Below are 21915 nucleotides of genomic sequence, written 5' to 3' on the forward strand. Positions count from 1 at the left end.
TCTTTAAATATTCTAAAATGTAACTTTTTTTTTTTTTTTTTTTTTAGACAGGTCTCACTCTGTCACCCAGGCTGGAGGGCATTTGGTGCGATCTCCACTCATTGCAACCTCCACCTCCCGGGTTCAAGCCATTCTCGTGTCTCAGTCTCCCCAGTAGCTGGGATTACAAGCACACGCGACCAGGCCCATCTAATTTTTGTTTTTGTTTTTGTTTTTATTTTTTTGAGACAGAGTCTCGTTCTGTCACCAGGCTGGAGTGCGGTGGTGTGATCTCCGCTCACTGCAACCTCTGTCTCCTGGGTTCAAAGGATTCTCGTATGTAAGCCTTCCAAATAGCTGGGATTACAGGCGTGTGCCGCTGCTTCTGGTTATTTTTTTCTATTTTTAGTGGAGATGGGGTTTCTTTTTCTGTTGTTGTTTGGAGATGGGATTTTACTGGGTTAGCCAGACTGGTATCCAACTTCTCACCTCAAGTGATCTGCCCGCCTTAGCCTCCCAAAGTGCTGGGATTACAGGCTTGAGCCACCATGCCTGGCCTCTAAAATGTAATCTTTTACATGCACAAAATTTCATAGAAAGAACATGGCTCACTTCTTTAATGGTTTCAATCAGGCAAGATACTATCTTGGGTAAAAGTTATAATACATACTCCAGGGTCATCTGCGTTCAAATCTGTGCCTCACTTCTGCTTAGCCTGTGACATAGTTGATCTCTCCGTGCTTCAGTTTCTTTAGAAATGGAGGAGAGATATATTAAATGAGTTAAATGTACAACGCATTTAAAGCAATGTCTAGCATGTGGTAAAACTTCAGTTAGGACAAGCTCATGATGGCACATTTAGTACGTTTTGAGACAGGGTCTCACTCTGTTACCCAGGCTGGAGTGCAAGGACTGGAACTTGGCTCACTGCAGCCTCGACCCCCTGGGCTCAGGCAATCCTGCCACTTCAGCGTCCCAAGTAGCTGGGACAACAGGCACCCACCACCACACCTGGCTAATTTCTTTTTTTCTTTTCTTTTCTTTTTTTGCTTTCCCCAACCAATCAGACTGATTGCAAGCCCAGTCTTCGTTTGCACAGAGGTGTAACTTTGTGACTTCACTTTAGCCTCTGGTTGCCGGCCGCTATTCATGTAGGATGCACTCCCAGTAACCAACGGAAACCTCTGGAGGGTATTTAAGCCCCAGAATATTCTCTTGAGCCCCTTTGCTCGGCCAGCTCCCATCCTGTGGAGTGTACTTTCACTCTCTGTAAATCTGTTTTTGTTGCCTCATTCTTTCCTTGCTTTGTTTGTCCATTCTGTCCAATTTTTTGTTCAAAACGCCAAGAACTTGGACACTTTCCACTGATAACAAGAATGTTTTGGAATTCCGTGTACTAGCTCTGTATTTAAAGCTGCATCTCACCTATGAAAACTTTCTGATCCCCCTAAAGTCTGCTTGCTCATTAACCATCCAACAGGGATGTGCTTAATAGACTCAGACCAGGCTCACTCGACCCGCCAGCCGTCCATGAGACCTTGTGGGTGCTGCCAAGGTGATTATTTATTGATTATTTATGAGTATTTGTGTTACCCCACACAGCCTTTATGTTGAGCTCTAGTAAGTTCTGTCCATATTGCTGGGAGCAGCTTTCCCTGCCCCTCTGAACCCAACAAACACAGACCCGACCCCCCCAGCACAATCTCCATCTTATCTCAGGGGTGGCTTTTTCCGTACCTTCCTCCCGTGCGACCTCCTCTGTGTTCCAGAGCAACTGCTGCCTCTTATTTCTAGCAAGTCCCATGTGGCCCCCGTTGCCCTGTTCATCTCCCACCAGGCTATAAGCCTTCAAGCAAACTGCCTTGTTCATTCTAGGCTGCCTGGCAAAGGCCTGGCCTATCAGAGTTGTTCAGTAGGTTTGCTAATTAGTATGAGATGTGAGATGAGCTCTGGGAGGGCAGAGTCCATAGAACCAAATAAAAAATATTTAACATTCTTGGCCAGGTGTGGGGGGGCTCATGCCTGTAATCCCAGCACTTTGGGAAGCCAAGGCAGGCAGATCACTTGAAGTCAGGAGTTCAAGACCAGCCTGGCCAACATGGCAAAACCCCATCTTTATTAAAAATACCAAAAAAATTAGCCAGGCGTGGTAGCTCGTGCCTATAATCCTAGCTACTTGGGAGGCTGAGGTGGGAGGATCACTTGAACTAGGAGGCAGAGGTTGCAGTGAGCCATGATTGTGCCACTGTACTCCTGCTTGGGTAACAGAGCAAGCCTCTGTCTCAAAAACAAAAAACAAAAAAACTGTGTTCTTAATCATCCTTAACCCTAGCACCTTCCCACTGAGGCTAACACTATCTTTTTGTGGCGGAAGCTGCATCTCGGAGGAGCTTTGTTTCTTGCGTGGAGTCCCCGGGCAGAGTGCCTCAAAGCTGCTAGTGAAACCTGAGTATCCTGGCCAAGGCCAGTGTTGTTTCTACTCCAGCTCATCATGGCTGCAATGGGAAAGGCCTCCTGCAGGAAGGCGCATCAGAACAGCCCCTCACGGCAGGAATGTATTGTGTTGAGGTGCCAGAACCAGACAGGCTGAGCAGAGAGAATGATACTGGCCACTGCTCTAGAACTGGGTTCCTCCCTACCTGGGGAGGGAGAAAGAGCAGGGACCCCTGAAATGGCATAGGAAACTGTGTCAGGGCTTAGTTCTTCTGTACAGAGGGTCCAAGACTTTCATTAGGTATTTTCTCTCTCTCTCTCTGTCTCTCTCTCTCTCTCTCTCTCTTTTCTTTTTTTGTTTGAGATGGAGTCTTGCTCTGTCACCCAGGCTGGAGTGCAGTGGCAGGATCTTGGCTCACTGCAACCTCCACTGTTGGGTCCAAGCTATTCTCCTGCCTCAGCCTCCTGAGTAACCAGGATCACAGGTGTGTGCCACCACCCTCACCTAAATTCTTGATTTCACCATGTTGGCCAGGCTGGTCTTGAACTCCTGACCTCAAGTGATCCACCTGCCTTAGCCTCCCAAAATGCTGGGATTACAGGCATGAGCCACTGCACCCAGCCTCATATGGTTTTCTAAGAAGGCTTAGAATTCTAATTAAGGCTTGGCACATAAAAGGAGTGGAGCTGCTGTCATTGGAATATAATGTGAGACTTTACAGCAAACAGAACACCTGAGATGGCCCAGAAACCTGCAGAGGAAGGTCCTCCACCCCTTCTGAATAGCCTTGCCCCAGAAGCCCTGGCCACTCATGTAGCATTTTAATTTTGTTCTTATTATAAACACAATCCGTGCACATTATAGAAAATTTGGAGAGTACAAAAAACATTTTAAAACTACGTAACTTACCAATAATCAGAGACAATTACTATTTACATATGTTTAGTATACCTCTTTCTAGTCTTTATTTTTTTCTATACAACTTACAAAGCTGAGTGTATAAAAAGAATTTGTGTTCTTTGCTAAACCATAAACTAAAACTTAAAGTATTTCCTTTGTTTTTTTTTTTTTTTTCTTTTTTTTTTTTTTTTTTGAGATAGAATCTCACTCTGTTGCCCAGGCTGGAGTGCAGTAGCACAGTCTTGGCTCACTGCGACCTCCACCTCCTGGGTTCAAGTGATTCTCCTGCCTCAGCCTCCCAAGTAGCTGTGATTACAGGTGCCTGCCACCACGCCCCCAAGTAGCTGTGATTACAGGTGCCTGCCACCACCCCCGGCTAATTTTTGTATTTTTAGCAGAGATGGGGTTTCACCATTTTGACCAGGCTGGTCTCGAATTCCTGACCTTGTGATCCACCTGCCTCAGCCTCCCAAAGCGCCGGGATTACAGGTGTGAGCCACTGCACTCAGCCAACTAAAAGTATTTCTTATGTCTTGCTTTATTGCAAGTACTTTTTTTTTTTTTTTTTTTTTTTGAGACAGTCTTGCTCTGTCGCCCAGGTTGGAGTACAGTGGCAGGATCTCAGTTCACTGCAACCTCCGCCTCCTGGATTCAAGTGATTCTCCTGCCTCAGCCTCCAGAGTAGCTAGGATTACAGGTGCTCATCACCACACCTAGCTAATTTCTGTATTTTTTTAGTGGAGACATGATTTCACCATGTATTGCAAATACTTTTTTAAGTTTTTTCTAGAACTTGCTTTTTTCCCCCCAAAAAAGCCTTATCATAAAGATAACAATAGCTAGCCTTTATTGAGCACTCACTGCATGCCAAGCATGATTTTATCTACTTTATCTACTTGTTAACTGATTTAAATCCTCCTGACAACTTTGTGAATAGGAGTTATGATCGCCTCACATTTCAGGGGAAGAAACAGGCACAGAGAGGTGCAATCTCTTGCCCAAGGTCACACAGCTGTTAAGTGATGGAGCTGAGATTCAAACCAAGTCAGTCTGGCTCTAGAGCCATGTTCTTAACCATCGCATTACGTATAAAGTAGCCGAGAGTTTCTTAGGAAGACACGCAGAAGACGAGGCATCCCTTGTTCCATGCTCCATGCTTCTCAGTCCCCCATGGGAACTGGGTAGGAGATGGGTCATATTCAAGGTTATTGAGGCTGAAGACCTTGATCTCCAACTTACAGTTGGTTTTTGCTCTTCACGAAACAGCTGTTCTGGTTGTGGACTGTTCCTGGACCAAACCAAGGGTCAGGCTGCGTATTCTCTCTGCTCAGTAATGAGATGCAGATAGATGAACTGGGAGAGAAGAGAGTTTATTTCTGTGACTGGGTACAAGGAGAAGGCCTGGAAATTATCGCCAGACCAACTCAAAATTACAAAATTTTCCAGAGCTTATATACCTTCTAAGTTATATGTCGGCATGTAAGTGTGCATTCATCTAAAGACTTAAGTTATTAACTTCTTCTCTTTTATAACTAAGAGCTGAGCCCCGAATACCTTTCTCTGGAGCCTTAGTAAATTTACTTCAGCTAGATGGTTCCAGGTGCTGGGGTGATTACCCTTATGTTGTCTCCTGCTAAGACCTAGAGGTTTGGGGAGTTCCTTCAGACCCCAATAAAGCCTGTTTGTGGAGGTCTGAGGATTATCTTCAGACCCCAATAAAACTCATTTAATCCTAAATGGGTCCTGCTAAGAATTTCTTCATTATCTTGTCATGCCCCAAGGACCAGGAAGGGCCTGGGCAAAACTTTGGTGGGTTTCTTTTTTTTTTTCTTTTGAGATGGAGTTTCACTCTTGTTGCCCAGGCTGGAGTGCAATGGCATGATCTCATCTCACTACAACCTCTGCCTCCCAGATTCGAGTGATTCTCCTGCCTCAGCCTCCCAAGTAGCTGGGATTACAGACATGTGCCACCATGCCTGGCTAATTTTTTGTATTTTTTTAGTAGAGATGGGGTTACAATACAAATTCTCCATATTGGTCAGGCTGGTCTCAAGCTCCTGACCTTAGGTGATTCACCCACCTTGGCCTCCCACAGTGCTGGGATTACAACTGTGAGCCACCGTGCCCAACCTTGGTGGGTTTTTGTTACATTGCAGCCTTTGTATGAGGACACTGACTCTTTCCGCTTTTAATATTTAACTTAGCCTCTCGGTCAATGCTGAAGCAGTTGTTATGGAGGCCTGCCGGTTCAGCCGTTAGGGAGACCTGGCCGGCCACACAGTACTGCCTGTCTTTGGGGCTGGAAGGAAACTTGACCCAGTGACTCTGCGGAGCCCACGGGGTACTGAGGTTACAATGGGGCTCTCCGCTTTCGCTCCTAGGCCTTTAGATCCACGGGGAGATCTGGCATCAGAAGTATGGGGAGGGGGGTGCGGCTAGCATACGTCCTTGAACTTCCCCTGTTTGATAGCCAGGCTACTGACAATTCCTGCTTATCCCAAATTTTAAAAAATAACACAAGATAAAACACAGTTTATTTGAAAAATCTGTAAAGGAAAATAATCAAGAAGCCCTTCGTGAGTATAAACTAAGAGGTTAGAAGGAGAAAGGGATGAAGTATCTGCGAACACTCAGGCTCCGGAGTAGAGTGGACTTCCTTGTATATTTCAGCTACTGGCTGAACCCTGGGCCACCCAGAGGGTCTTTTGGAGTTAATGAGGTCCCCGTTTTCAGAGTTAACTCGGGTCAAGTGTTGCTGCTTAAGTACCTGTTGTTTTTTTTGTTGTTGTTTGTTTGTTTGTTTGAGACAGAATCTCACTTTGTCGCTCAGGTTAGAGGGCAGTGGCGCTGTCTCAGCTCACTACAACCTCTGCCTCCCAGGTTTAAGCAATTCTTGTGCCTCAGCCTTCTGAGTAGCTGGGATTACAGATGTGTGAAACCATGCCCAGCTAATTTTTGTATTTTTAGTAGAGACAGAGTTTTGCTATGTTCGCCATGCTGGTCTGGAACTACTAACCTCAAGTGATTCCTCCTGCCTTGGCCTCCCAAAGTGCTGGGATTACAGACATGAGCCGCTATGCCAGGCTTAAGTACACTGTATACAAAGTTTAGCTCATGAGATCAGGAGATCAAGACCATCCTGGCCAACATGGTGAAACCCAGTCTCTACTAAAAATACAAAATTAGCTGGGCGTGGTGGCACACATCTGTAGTCCCAGCTACTTGGGAGGCTGAGGCAGGATAATCACTTGAACCCGGGAGGTGGAGGTTGCAGTGAGCCAAGATAGTGCCACTGCACTCCAGCCTGGCGACAGAACAAGACTCCGTCTCAAAAAATATATTTGAATAAAAATAAAAATAAATAATAAAAAACGTTGCCAGAAAGTCTACAAACATACTACTCAAGTATATTGTATACAGAGTTTCTCTAATCAGTTCTAAATTGGCTAAGCAACACCTCTTTTCCAGAATTCAGTTGCAATAAATCTTATAATTTAGGTTTTAGTGTGAAAAGGAATCTGTACAAGCAATTCAACCAAATCAGGAATATTGATTACTCACAGAAACTGGCTAGGTCTAAATAATACTGATATGGAAGAATGTAGGCACGAGGGCACTGGAAGAGAAACGCCGTAGATGATGGTGTCAGCTGGTAGCAAAGCCCCTGCATGTAGTCAAGTGTGGACTGAGGCAGAAGAGGAAGGGTACATTCGTGAGGTGATCCAGAAAACTGCATTGAGTATAAATAATGCCAAAAAAAAAAGCCAACTGGCCACATGCAGTGGCTCACGCCTATAGTCCCAGCACTTTAGGAGGCTGAGGCAAGTGGATCATTTGAAGTCAGGAGTTCAAGACTAGCCTGGCCAACATGACCAAATCCCATCTCTACAAAAAATACAGAAATTGGCCGGGCGCGGTGGCTCATGCCTGTAATCTCAACACTTTAGGAGGCCAAGGCGGGCAGATCACGAGGTCAGAAGATTGAGACCATCCTGGCCAACATGGTGAAAAAATACAAAAAATTAGTCTAGTGCGGTGGTGCACGTCTGTAGTTTCAGCTATTTGGGAGGCTGAGGCAGGGGAATCACTTGAACCTGGGAGGTGGAGGTTGCAATGAGCCGAGATCGTGCCACTGCACTCCAGCTTGGCAACAGAGCAAGACTCCGTCTCAAAAAAAAAAAAAAAAAAATTAGCCAGGTGTGGTGCGGCACACCTGTAGTCCCAGCTACCTGGGAGTCTGAGGTAGGAGGCTTGAACTCCAGAAGCAGAGGTTGTTGCAGTGAGTGAAGACTGCCACGTCACTGCACTACAACCTGGGCAATAGAGCCAGACCTTGGCTCAAAAAAAAAAAAAAAAAAAAAAGGAAACCTAATATTTTCTGAATTATGAATTTTATGTAGTTCTCCATATTTTGCCTGTATATTAGGTAAGTCTCAGGAGAGGTGAACCCCTAGGAATTCAAGTAAATTAAGATCATTCTGATAGAATCAGAGCAGTGAAAGCTCCTTTCTATTCGAAACCTTCCTCTTCCTGCTCTTTGAGTTCCTATTCCTTTTTTTCCCCTTTAGGCCGAATTTGACAAGGCTGCAGAAGAAGTGAGGAAGCTGAAAGCAAGACCAGATGATGGAGAACTGAAAGACCTCTATGGGCTTTACAAGCAAGCAACAATTGGAGACATTAGTATTGGTACTATATGTATTATATATATCATTAATATTAATATGTTACACTTAATATAAATATTACAGTAATATATCATCATTTAAATTTAACAATACGTTTCAACAGTTTATAGAAGCACACAGTAAAACGTTAACTTGCAAATGCATCTCCCCTTCTTTTGCCAGGGTGTCCAGGAATGCTAGATTTAAAAGGCAAAGCCAAATGGGAAGCATGGAACCTCCAAAAAGGTTTTTTAGTCTTTCATAAGTTTAAAGCGAACTTTCCTAATTTCCCAGTGCACCAATCAGGGAGATTACCTGTTTGTATCTTTCTAGGGTTGTCGACGGAAGATGCGATGAGTGCCTATATTTCTAAAGCAAAGGAGCTGATAGAAAAATATGGGATTTAGAATACAGCATAGGAGGAATTTTTCCTTTTGAAGCCTTCCTAATGCCATCACGACCTAACATTTAGAGGGAGAGACGCGCTGTTAACTTGATGTTTCATGTATATTTTTGCTATTAGTGTGAATTGTAATACTTAGGAGTATACTGAAACTATATAGTTAACTCAATTGTACTTGCTTAAACCAGGTGTCTTAAAAGCTCTTTTAGAAAAGCATTTTATTTTTTTATTTTTATAGAGTTAGGGAGTCCAACTGCAGTTTTGGTTTGTTTGTTTGTTTGTTTTTTCTTGAGAAGGAGTCTCGCTCTGTCGCCCAGGCTGAAGTGCAGTGGTGCGATCTCGGCTCAGTGCAACCTCCACCTCTTGGGTTCAAGCGATTCTCTTGCCTCAGCCTCCTGAGCAGCTGGGATTACAGGCATGGGCCACCAATGCCTGGCTAATTTTTGTATTTTTAGTAGACACTGGGTTTTGCCATATTGGCCAGGCTGGTCTCAAACTCCCGACCTCAGGTGATCTGCCTACCTTTGCCTTCCAAAGTGCTACCTGGTCACACCTGGTCACAAGTGCAGTTTTGTTACATGGATATATTGCGTAGTGGGGAAGTCTGGGCTTTTATCCAACTGTCACCCAAATAGCGTGCATTGTACCCAAAAGGAAATTTCTCGTCTCACCCCTCCCACCTTTCTGAGTCTCCAGTGTCTATTATTCCACACTCCATGACCCTGTATACAAACCGTTTAACTCCCACTTATAATCGAAAACGTGGTATTTTACTTTTTATTTCTGAGGCTTTTTTTTAATCATTATTTTCTTTTTCTGAGTTTTTTCACTTAAGATAATAGCCTCCAGTCCCACTCACGTTGCTGCAAAAGCCATAATTTCATTCTTTTCATATGGCTGAGTAATATCCCCTGGTACACATATACCACATTTTCTTTATCCATCATCCACCGATAGATACTTTGGTTGATTCCATATCTTTGCTATTGTGAATTGTGCTGCAACAGACATACAAGAGCAGGGATCTTTTGGATGTAATTATTTCTTTTCCTTTAAGTAGATACTCATAGTGGGATTGCTGATAGAATGGTAGTTCTATTTTTAGTTCTTTGAGAAATCTTCGCGCTGTTTTTCATAGAGGTTATACTAATTTACATTCCCACCAACAGTGTGTAATTCCCTTTTCTCCACATCTGTTGTTTTTTGACGTTTTAGGAAGTCTCGTCCTGGTAATATGTACACAGATTTGGACAGCTGTTTGTTCTTTTGGCTCATCTGTTCTGCTACAATGAGTTAATGTTACTGGTGAAATTAAAACAGGTTATTAAGAATCAATGACAAGGCTGGGCGAGGTGGCTCACGGCTTAACCAGCACTTTGGGAGGCTGAGGTGGGTGGATCACCGAGGTCAGGAGTTTGAGACCAGCCTGACCAGCATGGCAAAACCCCATCTCTACTAAAAATACAAAAATTAGCCAGGCATTGGTGGCTCATGCCTGTAATCCCAGCTACTCAGGACACTGAGGCAGGAGAATCACTTGTACACAGGAGGCAGAAGATGCAGTGAGCCGAGATCACGCCACTGCACTCCAGCCTGGGCAACAGAGTGAGACTCTGTCTCAAAAAAGAAAAAAAAAAAAGAAAGAATCAGTGGCAAGACTGTTCCTTCCTTACACCATGACACAGAGACTGTGACCCATACCTGGCCTCAGTCCTCATTCATCTATGAACTTGCTAGGTGACCTGGGGCAAGTTACTTAACCTTACTAAGCCTCATCTGTAGAGGAGGGAAAATAATATCACCCTCAGAGGGCTGTTCTAAGAATTGAAAGAGGTAGCTATAATCCTCCTACTCGTGTATTGGAGTAAATGTTATATAAAACAGAACAAATAAGCTGCAAATAATAATTTTTTTTTTGAGACGAAGTCTCATTCTGTCGCCAGGCTGGAGTGCAGCGGCACAATCTCGGCTCACTGCAACCTCCATCTCCTGGGTTCAAGTGATTCTGCTGCTTCAGCCTCCTGAGTAGCTGGTACTACAGGCGTGCACTACCACACCCAGCTAATTTTTTGTATTTTTAGTAGAGATGGGGTTTCACCATGTTGGCCGGGATGGTCTCAATCTCCCGACCTCATGATCTGCCTGCCTCAGCCTCCCAAAGTACTGGGATTACAGGCGTGAGCCACTGCGCCCAGCCCTGAAAATAATTTTTTAAAGAAATGTACAAGTCTGTCCATAGTGGTTTAAAGAAATTTAAAAAGCCACCATAGAAATGTCTGTTTTTCTTTCAGTTTTTACATTTAAGACAAATTAAAAAAAAAGCAAACTAAAATATATCTAAACTGTACCACTACTGTACCCCATATGTTCAGTTTTATCAGAGTAAAAATAGAGTCTGGAATATAATATTGGCCTCCTACTCAGTCTTTCTGGATGGTACACAGCTCTTCAAAAGAAGATAGTCTCATGTTAACAGTTCAAAAAATTGTTTAAGATCTCATACGATAAATATCCCCCAAAACAGCGTAGCTCTATTCCCTGTGTAAAAATGTGGGTTTGGAATGCCATGACCAAGAGGAATAGATCATCTTCATGTTACTAGAGCAGCAAAACTCTGTAGATCCACAGGTGAATTTCCAGGGAGTTATGCTGAGCAGAAAAAGCCAATCCCCAAATGTTACATGTATAATTCCATTTATGAAACTTTTTTTTTTTTTTTTTTTGAGACAGGATGTCACTCTATTACCCAAGCTGGAGTGCAGTGGCATGATTTAGGCTCACTGCAACCTCTGCCTGCCAGGCTCAAGTGATCCTCCCAGCTCAGTCTCCTGAGTAGCTGGGACTACAGGCGCGTACCACCATGGCTGGCTAATTTTTGTGTTTTTCATAGAGACAGGGTTTCACCATGTTGTCCAGGCTGGTCTGGAACCCCTGATCTGAGGTGATCCACCAGCCTCGGACTCTTAAAGTGCTGAAATTACAGGCATGAGCCACCATGTTCAGCCAGCATTCTTAAAAGGGCAAATTTACAGATGCAAAGGACAGAATAGCGGTTTCCCTGGAGGAGGGAGCTGGGTATGGCTTAAAAGGGCAGCAGGAGGGATGATCCTGAAGTGATGGAATGTTCTGTCTTGATTGTAGCAACACCAGTATCCTGATTGTGATATTACACTGTGGTTTTGCATGACAGTTACCATTAAAGGAAACTGGGTAAAGGCTACACCAGTGTCTCTGTATTATTTCTTACGAATAAAAGGGAATCTGCAGTTAGCTCAAAAAGTTTAATTTTAAAAATCGAGGTTGGTTTCTCATAGGGAAAATTTTGGCAATCAAAATAATTCTTATCTTTCTAAATTTCACCTAATGATAAAAGTCTTCCACAATGATATCAAGGCCTAAATCCTTCAGAGAGAAGACATCAGCAATGATAGACCTGGTGTCTTACGGTTGAGGGCATGAACACACCTAACAGTTGTTCCCATGTGGACTTTTCCTCCCCCAGGTAGAGATGCAGGGAGAAAAGCTCACCCCCAAAGCCTCCTATCGGTTCCATCATGAAACTTCAATTTGCAGACTATCTTGACTAAACATTTTGCAAATTAATAATCACAAATCCACATTCCTTTTTCTTTTCTTTTTTTTCTTTCTTTTTTTTTTTTTTTTTTTTTTTGGAACAGAGTCTCGTTCTGTTGCCCAGGCTGGAGTGCAGTGGTGCAATCTCGGCTCACTGTAACCTCCGCCTCCGGGGTTCAAGTGATTCTCCTGCCTCAGCCTCCTGAGTAGCTGGGATTACAGGCACCTGTTGCCACACCCAGCTAATTTTTTTTTTTGTATTTTTAGTAGAGACAGAGTTTTGACACATTGGCCAGGCTGGCCTCTAACTCCTGACTTCAGGTGATCCATCTCGGCCTCCCAAAGTGCTGGGATTATAAGGGTGAGCCACTGCACCCAGCCTCCACATTACTTTTGTACCAATCTTTCAGTGAGGGAGCCCTGGAAATAGTATCAGATCAAAGGATAAAGTACAACACATACTACACATTTAACATAATTTGCTTGAGGCTATTTGTAGCCTAAATTTATTACATGAATTCTTTATTACATGATTTTTTTTTTTTTTTTTTTTTGAGACAGGGTCTCAGGCTGGAATGCAGTGGCATGATCCTAGTTCACTGCAGCCTCAACCTCCTGGGCTTAAGCGATCCTTCAGCCTCAGCCTTCCAAGTAGCTGGGATGACAGGTGGACACCACCATGCCTGGCTAATTTTTAAAATCTTCTGTAGAGACAGGGGTCTCCCAAACTCCTGACCTCAAATAATCCTCCCCATCAGCCTCCCAAAGTGCTGGGATTATAGGTGTTGAGCTGCTGCCTCTGGGCCCTATTTCTGCTTTTCTTTTTCTCTTGGTTCTTGTTTGCCTCCAGCTGTTGTGCTTTCTCCCTAAGTCAAGTTCAAGTTATTGCTGAGTGAGGCCAAGGCAGCCTCTTAGGCATGGCATTTGTGCTTGGCCACTCTCTTTGTCACCAGCCAGGCTCTAGATTGGTTGTTCGTTGGGAGGACTGGACCCAGGTCCCAGCCAGTGATGCCGGGTGGCAGAGCATGGCAGGGTGGCAGGGCTGGGGTACATGCATTCTGAGGACTTGCCTGTAAAAGTGGCAAGACTCGTTTAGGGCTATCTTCTTTTAACAAAGCAGTAGATTGCGTTTTCTTATTAAATGGGGCTATTCTACATTTGAAAAGATGAGATTTTACTTCAAGCATTTCCCCTTAATCATCTATCCCATTAAACTAATTGAAGGAAAAAATGGATAATTTACCAATCATGAATTTTGTTGACAAATTTCCAATAAAGCAGAATCAAGTGAGATTTTAATACGAAGATAAAAGACTCTACCAGAAGTATTCTTTAGTGGCTTGACCTTTGTCCCTAGATACATACATATATTTATATAATGAATCTCCCTGACAGTAGAAAATGTATAATTTCTAATATTGGAATAAAATGAGTCGCATCTGAATAACTGAGAAGAATATCATATCACTTTGATTATTTTAAAAGTGAAAGGAAAAATATCTAAAAATTGGCGAGCGATGATACTTCTAGACACTTGGTTATGTAGTTCTTGATGAACTTCTCGTTGGCAGGATTCTTAAAATAAAAGTGATTTCCTGGAAGCTCGTGGAAGCTTACACTTCCAGTGCTTACATTTTTCCAGACTGAAAATAAACAAGATTATATTCAATAACAACACCAACTGCAACTAAAGATTCACTTTAAGACATTATTTCTTTAAGAGCTGACACCCTGGGGTACAGTTACTTTCAAGGACTATGTTCTAGGTGACAGAACAGGAGCATTGCCCTATTAGACAAGCCCCTCATTCTAAAATTCACCTTAGCCAGGTGCAGTGGCTCACGCCTGTAATCCCAGCACTTTGGGAGGCCAAGGTAGGTGGATAACAAGGTCAAGAGTTCAAGACCAGCCTGGCCAAGATGGTGAAACCCTGTCTCTACTATACAAAAAATTAGCTGGGTATGGTGGCGTGTGCCTGTAATCCCAGCCATTCAGGAGGCTTAAACCTGGGAGGCAGAGATTGCAGCGAGCTGAGTTCTCACCATTGCACTCCAGCCTGGGCCACATAGCCAGACTCCATCTCAAATAAATAAAAAAAATGCTTCTTAATAAAAAACCACCTAAATCCAAAGGGCATCAGCCTAATGGCTAAGGGTAACATGGCCATAAACCAGAAATAACATCTCCAACCAGAGACATTCCAAACTCCTGGTTGGGAAGATGCTAACCTTGAGCTAACCCCACTCCAGCTGGAAAGATGTCTGCCCCAAGATAACCCCCCCTTCCTCCCATTCCAACCCTGCCAGGAAACTTCTCCCTCACACAGAAACATTCCAAGCTTGTGTTAAGCCCCCTCACCCTAAAACCAATATATACTCTTAAGTCTGTAAGAGAAAGTGCTCCTGACTGAAATCGGCCATGAGGCCCTCTCAGGATTTATCTAAGAAAACCTGTCTTTGACTGTTAAGCCATGTTTCATGTTTCTTTCTTCTTTCTTCAACTCTTACACTAGGTGTCCTGCATTTTTAATTTCTTTGAGACCTATCAGTATACAGCAATTCTCATTTTACATAAAACCAACATCTCTCCTTTTACACTAAATACAACTTCAACTACTTTCTTACTCATTGCAGTAACTGCTAGTGGACACTGGTCAAAAACCATCAAACATAAGTCTATACACCTGCTACGTACCCAAAAAATTAAAGATTAAAAAAATTTTTTAAGCCATCGAACATATATTTCAATGCAATACCAGAGACTAAAAATAATTTCACCTTCAGTGTCCTTTACTAGGTCGATGTCTTCAGATCCAAAAAAACATGTTAAGTCACAAGAAAGAATAGTCTTAGATGGACTCTCAGAGCTGTAAACACAAAAGAGCTAGTTAGTAATTGTTCAAAATCAACATCCCAGAATCTTTTCCTGTTCCTAACATCATGTCAATGAAACTGGGGTGGGCTCACTTCTTTTCCTTTGGCTACTTCTAACGGTGTAAATGTTTTTCACCAGTGACACTTCTACCTGTCAAAGCCTGCCTGAGACTCAGTGTGGAGACTAATTTCCAGTATCTAACTTCTAGGATGTGACAAGTGGCAGCAGGATGGCACTGGGGCACCCAGTTCAACTCAAGGTGAGGCTGGTGCAACCAGTCCTTTAAACTGTCATTCATCAGAAATGAAGACCTCTTTGGTAATTCTCAGCTCTCCCTGGCCCAGCAAAGGGCTGCTATGCACAGAAACTCACAACAGCAGCAAATGTGATATTGAGTCAGAGGTTTGGTACTGCAGTAGACACTAGGGGCACACGGAGAAACAAACACACTCCTTGCCCTGCTGCAGCTGAGAGACTCGCTGGGAGACAGACATTATGAAAACAGACAACTAGAGAGAGATGGAAGTGCCGCCAAGCCCAGGGGGATGGAGAACACTTGGCAGGAGGGTGGAGGTGGGGACAGGGTCAAGGCAGGTCTCCTGGGGAAGAGGAGAGGATCTGAAACCTGAATGAATAGAGAAAAACTGGTCAAAGGGCAGAGAGCCAGCAGGGCGAGAGGGAAGAGAAAGATGATAAATTAATGGCTAGGTCAGGTGTGGTGGCTCATACCATAATCCCAGCAGTCTGGGAGGCCAAGGCGGGAGGACCACTTAAGGCCAGGAGTTTGAGACCAGCCTGGGCAACATAGCAAGATCTCATTTCTACTAAATAAAAAAATTAGCCATGTGTGGTGTCATGTACCTGTAGTTCCAGCTACTTGAGAGGCTGAGGTGAGAGGATCACTTGAGCCCAGGAGGTCAAGGCTGCAGTGAGCTGTGATTGCACCATTGCACTCCAGCCTGGGCAACAGAGTAAGATCCTGTCTCAAAAATCAAAACAAAACAAAACAAAAGGGTGTTGTTCAGAGAACAAAGTGGAGCCTTGAGGCAAATTAAGGTATAAGAGTTTATGCAAGTCCCGAGTCTAGGCCACATAAAGGAATTTGGTTATCCCAAGAGTGACAGGAAGTCACCAAAAAGACCTAAGACAAGGTAGGCCATGATCAAACTCAACTCTTATCCTCTGGATAGAGTGTGGGGAATGGATCAGAGTGGGACCAAGTGTATGTGACCAGCCCAAGTGAATGGCCCTTGCAATAGTCCAGGCAAGGATTTGCTCCTGCCCAGAGTATAGAAAACCAGCAACACCCCATGCCCCATCCTAACAATGAGAAAAAAAAAAAAAAAGAGAGACAAACAAAAAGCAAACAGAGAAACTACAGCATCATGACTTGTCTTGAACCCAACAGTGAGCTGTGTTTGCAAGGCAAGCTAGAAGTCAAATTCCAAGGAGGGCAGACTCCCGCTACAGAAAGGTGGGGCCCATAGGCAGGGTCAGGTGGAGCAAAGTCCAGGCAGAAGTCCATGTGCTGCTTACTGCAGTACACGTGGTAAGACTCAAATCAGCCAAAATTTTAGTGTTGTAGACAAATGGTGTGTTAGGTGGAGTTTACACTGACTTGCAGCTTCTTTTGACTTTTTTTGTTTGTTTGAGATGGAGTCTCACTCTGTTGCTCAGGTTTGAGTGCAATGGCGTGATCTCAGCTCATTGCAACCTCTTTCTCCTGGGTTCAAGTGATTCTCACACCTCAGCCTCCCAAGTAGCTGGGATTACAGGCATCCGCCACCAAACCAGCTAATTTTGTATTTTTAGTAGAGACGGGGTTTCACCATGTTGGCTAGGCTGGTCTCAAACTCCTGACCTCAAGTGATCCGCCTGCCTTGGCCTTTCAAAGTGCTGGGATTACAGGCATGGGCCACCATGCCTGGCCACACAGCCTCTTTTCCATGGGCCTTCACTAGGGGTTGATGAGAAAGATTCGGAGTAAGATAAGAGGCTAGAGAGACACCTCCACGGGGCAGTTAGCTGTGGCAACTGGAGTGGCACTAGATTGCAACCTGACCAGGTCTGCTCTCACTGTAAGCAGGAGCCTTAAGTTGCTGGAGAAGAGACATGAAACCCTCTCACTCCCAGGGTGCAGGTGAGGCCCTGTGGCTGCTGAGGGGAGGATAAAAGCATAAGCTTTTCAACCTCTGGGGAAGGGATGGGAAACAATTCTACAGCAAAACCAAGCAGAGCTCTGCTGCTTGTGGGAAGGGGCAGGAATCTTCTGCAAAGGCAACCACAGATACAAGGCAAAAATGTGTTTGCAAGAGAGAAGGAGCAGGCATGCTGTGAAAGCCCCATTCACAGAGCCCAGGCTCAGGGGCTACCTAGCATTTATGCTTCAGACTATCTAGGATGTCCAAGAACTCCCTGTGTTACCCACAGCTGTGTAACAAGCCACAGCTGTCTACACTGGGGAGGGCAACAGGAGGGAGAGAGGCTGTTCTGTGAGTCACAGGGAACATTAAACGTGAGGGGTGGATCAGGACCACTGAGAAAAATTCTGCAACTGGATCCCACACCAGACACAGAGTAATTACACCAGAGGACTTGAGAGCTGGTGGTGCATTGGAGGTGATCACAGCAACAAGCCCAGACTAGACTGATTCACCTCCCCACACTAACGACCTCGCAAAAGGAGAGACGTGCTCAAATTCAGGTGTAAAACATTACCTTTAGTCTCTACTGTTTTATGCATAACTGGCTTTTGATTGAAAAAAATTATCAGACACAGGAAAGCAAGAAATAACCATTGTTAAGAGGCAAAGCAGTCAAAAGAATCAGAGGCACATAAGGTCCAGATGCTGGAACTCTCAGACAGGGACTTTAAAATATGTAGGATTCATTTGTCAACAGATTTAGTGGAAAAGGTGGGTAACATTCATGAACACCTGGGGAATTTCATTAAAAGGTGAAGACTGGAGAGAGTCAAATGGAATTTCTAGAAATAAGAACAGAAACGAGGAAGTCTTTTGACAGGCTGATCAGTAGACTTGATGCAGCTGAGGAAAGAAAGTCAGTGACCTTGAAGATGGTCAGAAGAAATTATTTACACTGAAACACAAAGGAAACATTTTTTAAAAAAGAGACAAAACGGAACTCCCAAGACATTTGGAACAATATCAATTATGAAACAGCCGAATATACATGGCATCAGGATCCCAGAGGAGGAACAATAACACAAAAGTCCCAAGCAAGAGAGGAGGACAGCTTAGATGAGTTGAAGTAGTCACAGCTTCTGGCACTTCTCAGCTGATTATTTCCATTTTGACTACCAGCTCTGAGCTTTGGTGGTAGTGATGGAGAAGGAGCGGACTGGGAAAAACTCTGTAGGCCTGATTTCATTTATATTGGAGAAAGCTGGGAGATAACGAGGAAAGGAGAGAGATCAGATTGAACAGGAGAAGGAGCAGGAGGGCAGGATTTCGGAGAGATTTGGAACTCTGGAGAGAGGAAGTTAAAAGTTGTGAGTAACTACTGCAATTTGATCCGCTGGAGAAAGGGTGAGAAGGTTACCGTTTTCTACATTCTATGAGTGGAATATTCCCATGAGTGATGTATGTTAATGCTTTATTTTTGGTGTTTGGGAGGTTTCTTTGGAGTGAAAAAACTCATCGGTTGTGAGTTTTTTGGTTGCGTTTTCTTTTTAAAAATAGCTTGTGGTTTGTTGTGTGCCAGACCCTCCCCTCTACCAAGCAGTTAATTCTCAGGCAACGCCTTGAAGAGTTGTTATTATCCCTTTGACAGACGAGACACAAACTGTTAAAGAAACTTGCTCAGAATCTCACAGTGAGTAAAACACAGAGGCTTTCAATCTGCTAAGTGGGCTCTAAAGATGGCATGTTTCATCATTGTGCAAGGCTTAATTTTTTTTTTCTTTTTTTGAGATGGAGTCCCGCTCTGTCACCCAGGCTGGGGTACAGTAGCGTGAGCTCAGCTCACTGCAACCTCCGCCTCCCAGGTTCAAGCAGTTCTCTGCCTCAGCCTCCTGAGTAGCTTACAGGCACATGCCACCACGCCGGGCTAATTTTTGTATTGTAGTAGAGACAGGGTTTCACCATCTTGGCCCAGCTGGTCTTGAACTCCTGACCTCGTGATCCACCCGCCTCAGCCTCCCAAAGTGCTGGGATTATAGGCATAAGCCACTGCGACCGTCAAGGCTTAATTATTAAAAGCCAGCTTTTGCATACATGATTGCATTGACTATCCATAGCGATTTGGATTACTTATTAGTTTTTTCAAATTTTGTTTTAAATTCACCAATAATTGTTTATATTGGTGAGGTATACTGTGATATTTTGATATAAGTATACATTATGGAATGATTAAGTCAAGCAAATTAACATATCCATCACCTCATATACTTAACTTTTTAAAATGATGCGCACATTTAAAATCTACTGTCTTAGCAATTTTGAAATACACATGCGTAGTCACCATGCTGTGCAGTAGATCTCAAAAGCTTATTCCTGGCCAAGTACAGAGGTGCTCATGCCTGTTATCCCAGCACTTTGGGAGGCTGATGCAGGAGGATCACTTAAGCTCAGGCGTTTGAGATCACCCTGGGCAACATAGAGAAACCCCATCTCTACTTAAAAAAAAAAAAAGAGGCAGTTGTAGTGAGCTCCCATCATCCCGCTGCACTCCAGCCTGGGCGATAGAGCAAAACCCTGACTCAAAAAAAAAAAAAAACAAAAAAAACCCACAATTGCATGGGTTTACTTCTGAGCTATTTTCATTCCATTGGTTGATATGTCTGTTTTCGTGACATTACAATAATGTTTTGATTACCATAACTTTTTTCCCCTTTCCTTTTCTTTTTTCTTTTTTTTCTTTTTGAGAAAGAGTCTCGCTCTGTCTCCCAGGCTAGAGTGTAGTGGTGTGATCTCAGCTCACTGCAACCTCCGCTTCCACAGTTGAAGTGATTCTCATGCCTCAGCCTCCCAAGTAGCTGGGACCATGGCTAATTAGTTATTTTTTTGATCCTTTCTCTCCTCCCACCCTCCACCTTCAAGTAGGCCTCAGTGTGTGTTGTTCCTGTCTTTGTGTCCATGTGTTCTCATCATTTAGCTCCCACTTTTAAGTGAGAACATACAGCATTTAGTTTTCTGTTCCTGTGTTAGTTTGCTAATGATAATGGCCTCCAGCTCCATTCACCTTCCTGCAAAGGGCATGACTTCATGCTTTGCTCTCGTTAGTTTCAAAGAATGTCTTGATTTCTACCTTAATTTCATTATTTACCCAAAAGTCATTCCGGAGCAGGTTATTCAATTTCCATGCAATTGTATGGTTTTGAGCAATTTTCTTGGTCTCGAATTCTGTTTATTTGTGCTGTTATCTGAGAGAGTAGATGTTATGATTTGAGTTCTTTTGCATTTTCTAAGGAGTGTTTTCTATCTGATTATGCGGTCATTTTTATAGTATGTAATGTGGCAATGAGAAGAATGTATATTGTGTTGTTTTGGGGTAGAGAGTTCTGTAGATATCTATCAGGTTCATTTGATCCAGTGCTGATATTAGGTCCTGAATATCTTTGTTGATTTTTTTGCCTTGATGATCTATGGGGTGTTGAAATCTCCCAATATGATTGTGTGGGAGTCTAAGTCTCTTTGAGGGTCTCAAAGGACTTGCTTTATGAATCTGGGTGCTCCTGTGCTGGGGGCATAGATATTTAGAATAGTTCGGTCTTCTTGTCTAATTGAACCCTTTACCATTATATAATGCACTTCCTTGTCTTTCTTTTATCTTTGTTGGTTTAACATCTGTGTTGTCTGAAATTAGGATTGCAACCCCTCCTTCCTTGTGTTCTAATTTGCTTGGTAGATTTTTTTCCATCCTTTTCTTTTGAGCCTATGGGTGTCACTGCATGTGAGATGAGCATAGCTTTAAAAAGTATCAGGTTTCTGGTTTTGTTTTTCTTTTAATGTCAAACTGGTATTTCTTTGATCCTCGCTCTACAATAAGCCAGAAACACAAGACAGCTTTAGCCTTAGGAGAATCACATTTGAGCTAAGATGGTTGGGATAGAAATGGACACATATGCCTAGACTTGGGATATTGAAGGTAAATCGTGTAGCTTGTGATAGATTGGACGTGGACAGTGAATGGAAGAACGTGTCAAAGATGAATGGATTGTCTCCATTCTCAAGGTGCTGCGAGTCTCTTAACCTTTTTGTTGCTATTTGTGTAAGCTTCTAGCAGCAAGCACTGCCTATTGTGCTGAATGCCCAGTTCCAGACCTTGTGGAGGAAATAAAAGAAACATAGGCCCAAGCCTGCAAGGAGCTTACACCAAGGGGAAAGCCCCAAGCAAAACAGAAAGAACAAAGGACAGTATGCAACAGTGACTAAGGGCCAAATCATGGTGCCACAATGACTATGGGGAAGTTAGACTAGGAAGAGCCATTTGTAGGCTTAGATTATTAGGGAATGTGGTGACTCATGCCTGTAATCCCAGCACTTTGGGAGGCACATGTGGGCAGATCACCTGAGTTGGGAGTTTGAGACCAGCCTGGCCAACATGGTGAAACCCCATCTCTACTGAAAATTTAAAAAATTATCTGGGCATGGTGGCACACATCTGTAATCCCAGCAACTGGGAGGCTGAGGCACGAGAATCACTTGAACCTGGGAGATGGAAGTTGCAATGAGCTGAGATCTCACCACTGCACTCCATCCTAGGCAACAAAGCAAGACTCCATCTCAAAAAAAATAAAAAATAAATAAAAAATAAAGGATTTACAGAGTATCAGGACTTTAGATCTGTCAGAAGAATCAAGTGTCAATACAGACATCCCATTAGACAAGGGAATGGAGAGATGTCATAGAACTTAATGAGTTCTGGAACCAAATTTACAAAAAAGTAAACCTAGCAAATTTCTCCCCCCTTTTTTGTCCCCACATTTATAAGTAACAATCTATTTCTGCTGACCCTTCTAAGAAGATGAATATGCGTTAGCCTTAATTTATTCAACAAATATTTACTATGTTATATAATAAAATATGCATGTCTAATCACATATTTTTAAAAGAAAAATATATGCT

At 43.4% G+C, this 21915-nt stretch overlaps 2 protein-coding genes across 3 annotated transcripts in view; one reads left to right on the forward strand and one right to left on the reverse strand.

The window, feature by feature from the left end:
• The window catches only part of ACBD7 (acyl-CoA binding domain containing 7), a 66081-nt gene that overhangs the window by 806 nt on the left and 43360 nt on the right, over nt 1–21915 (forward strand). The window contains exons 2-4 of one of the 2 annotated variants that reach the window (XM_032243992.1): nt 7882–7999; nt 8161–8223; nt 8311–8593. In XM_032243992.1, the coding sequence (XP_032099883.1) occupies nt 7882–7999; nt 8161–8223; nt 8311–8384 (255 nt within the window). In that variant the 3' untranslated portion in view covers nt 8385–8593. Of the gene's footprint in view, nt 1–7881; nt 8000–8160; nt 8224–8310; nt 8594–15035; nt 15087–21915 lie in introns of those variants that run through there. The other variant, XM_032243991.1, reaches the window with a different exon arrangement.
• OLAH (oleoyl-ACP hydrolase) overlaps nt 13018–21915 on the reverse strand; it is a 30319-nt gene continuing 21421 nt past the window's right edge. Inside the window, exons 7-8 of the mRNA XM_032243994.1 lie at nt 14731–14819; nt 13018–13596 (exon numbers count right to left, since the gene is read on the reverse strand). Coding sequence (XP_032099885.1) covers nt 13454–13596; nt 14731–14819 — 232 coding nt within the window. The 3' untranslated portion in view covers nt 13018–13453. The remainder of the gene's footprint in view (nt 13597–14730; nt 14820–21915) is intronic.

The sequence above is a fragment of the Sapajus apella genome, unplaced genomic scaffold (assembly GCF_009761245.1).
Source record: "Sapajus apella isolate SASKATOON/1434 unplaced genomic scaffold, GSC_monkey_1.0 scaffold53, whole genome shotgun sequence".
NCBI classification, from domain to species: domain Eukaryota; kingdom Metazoa; phylum Chordata; class Mammalia; order Primates; family Cebidae; genus Sapajus; species Sapajus apella.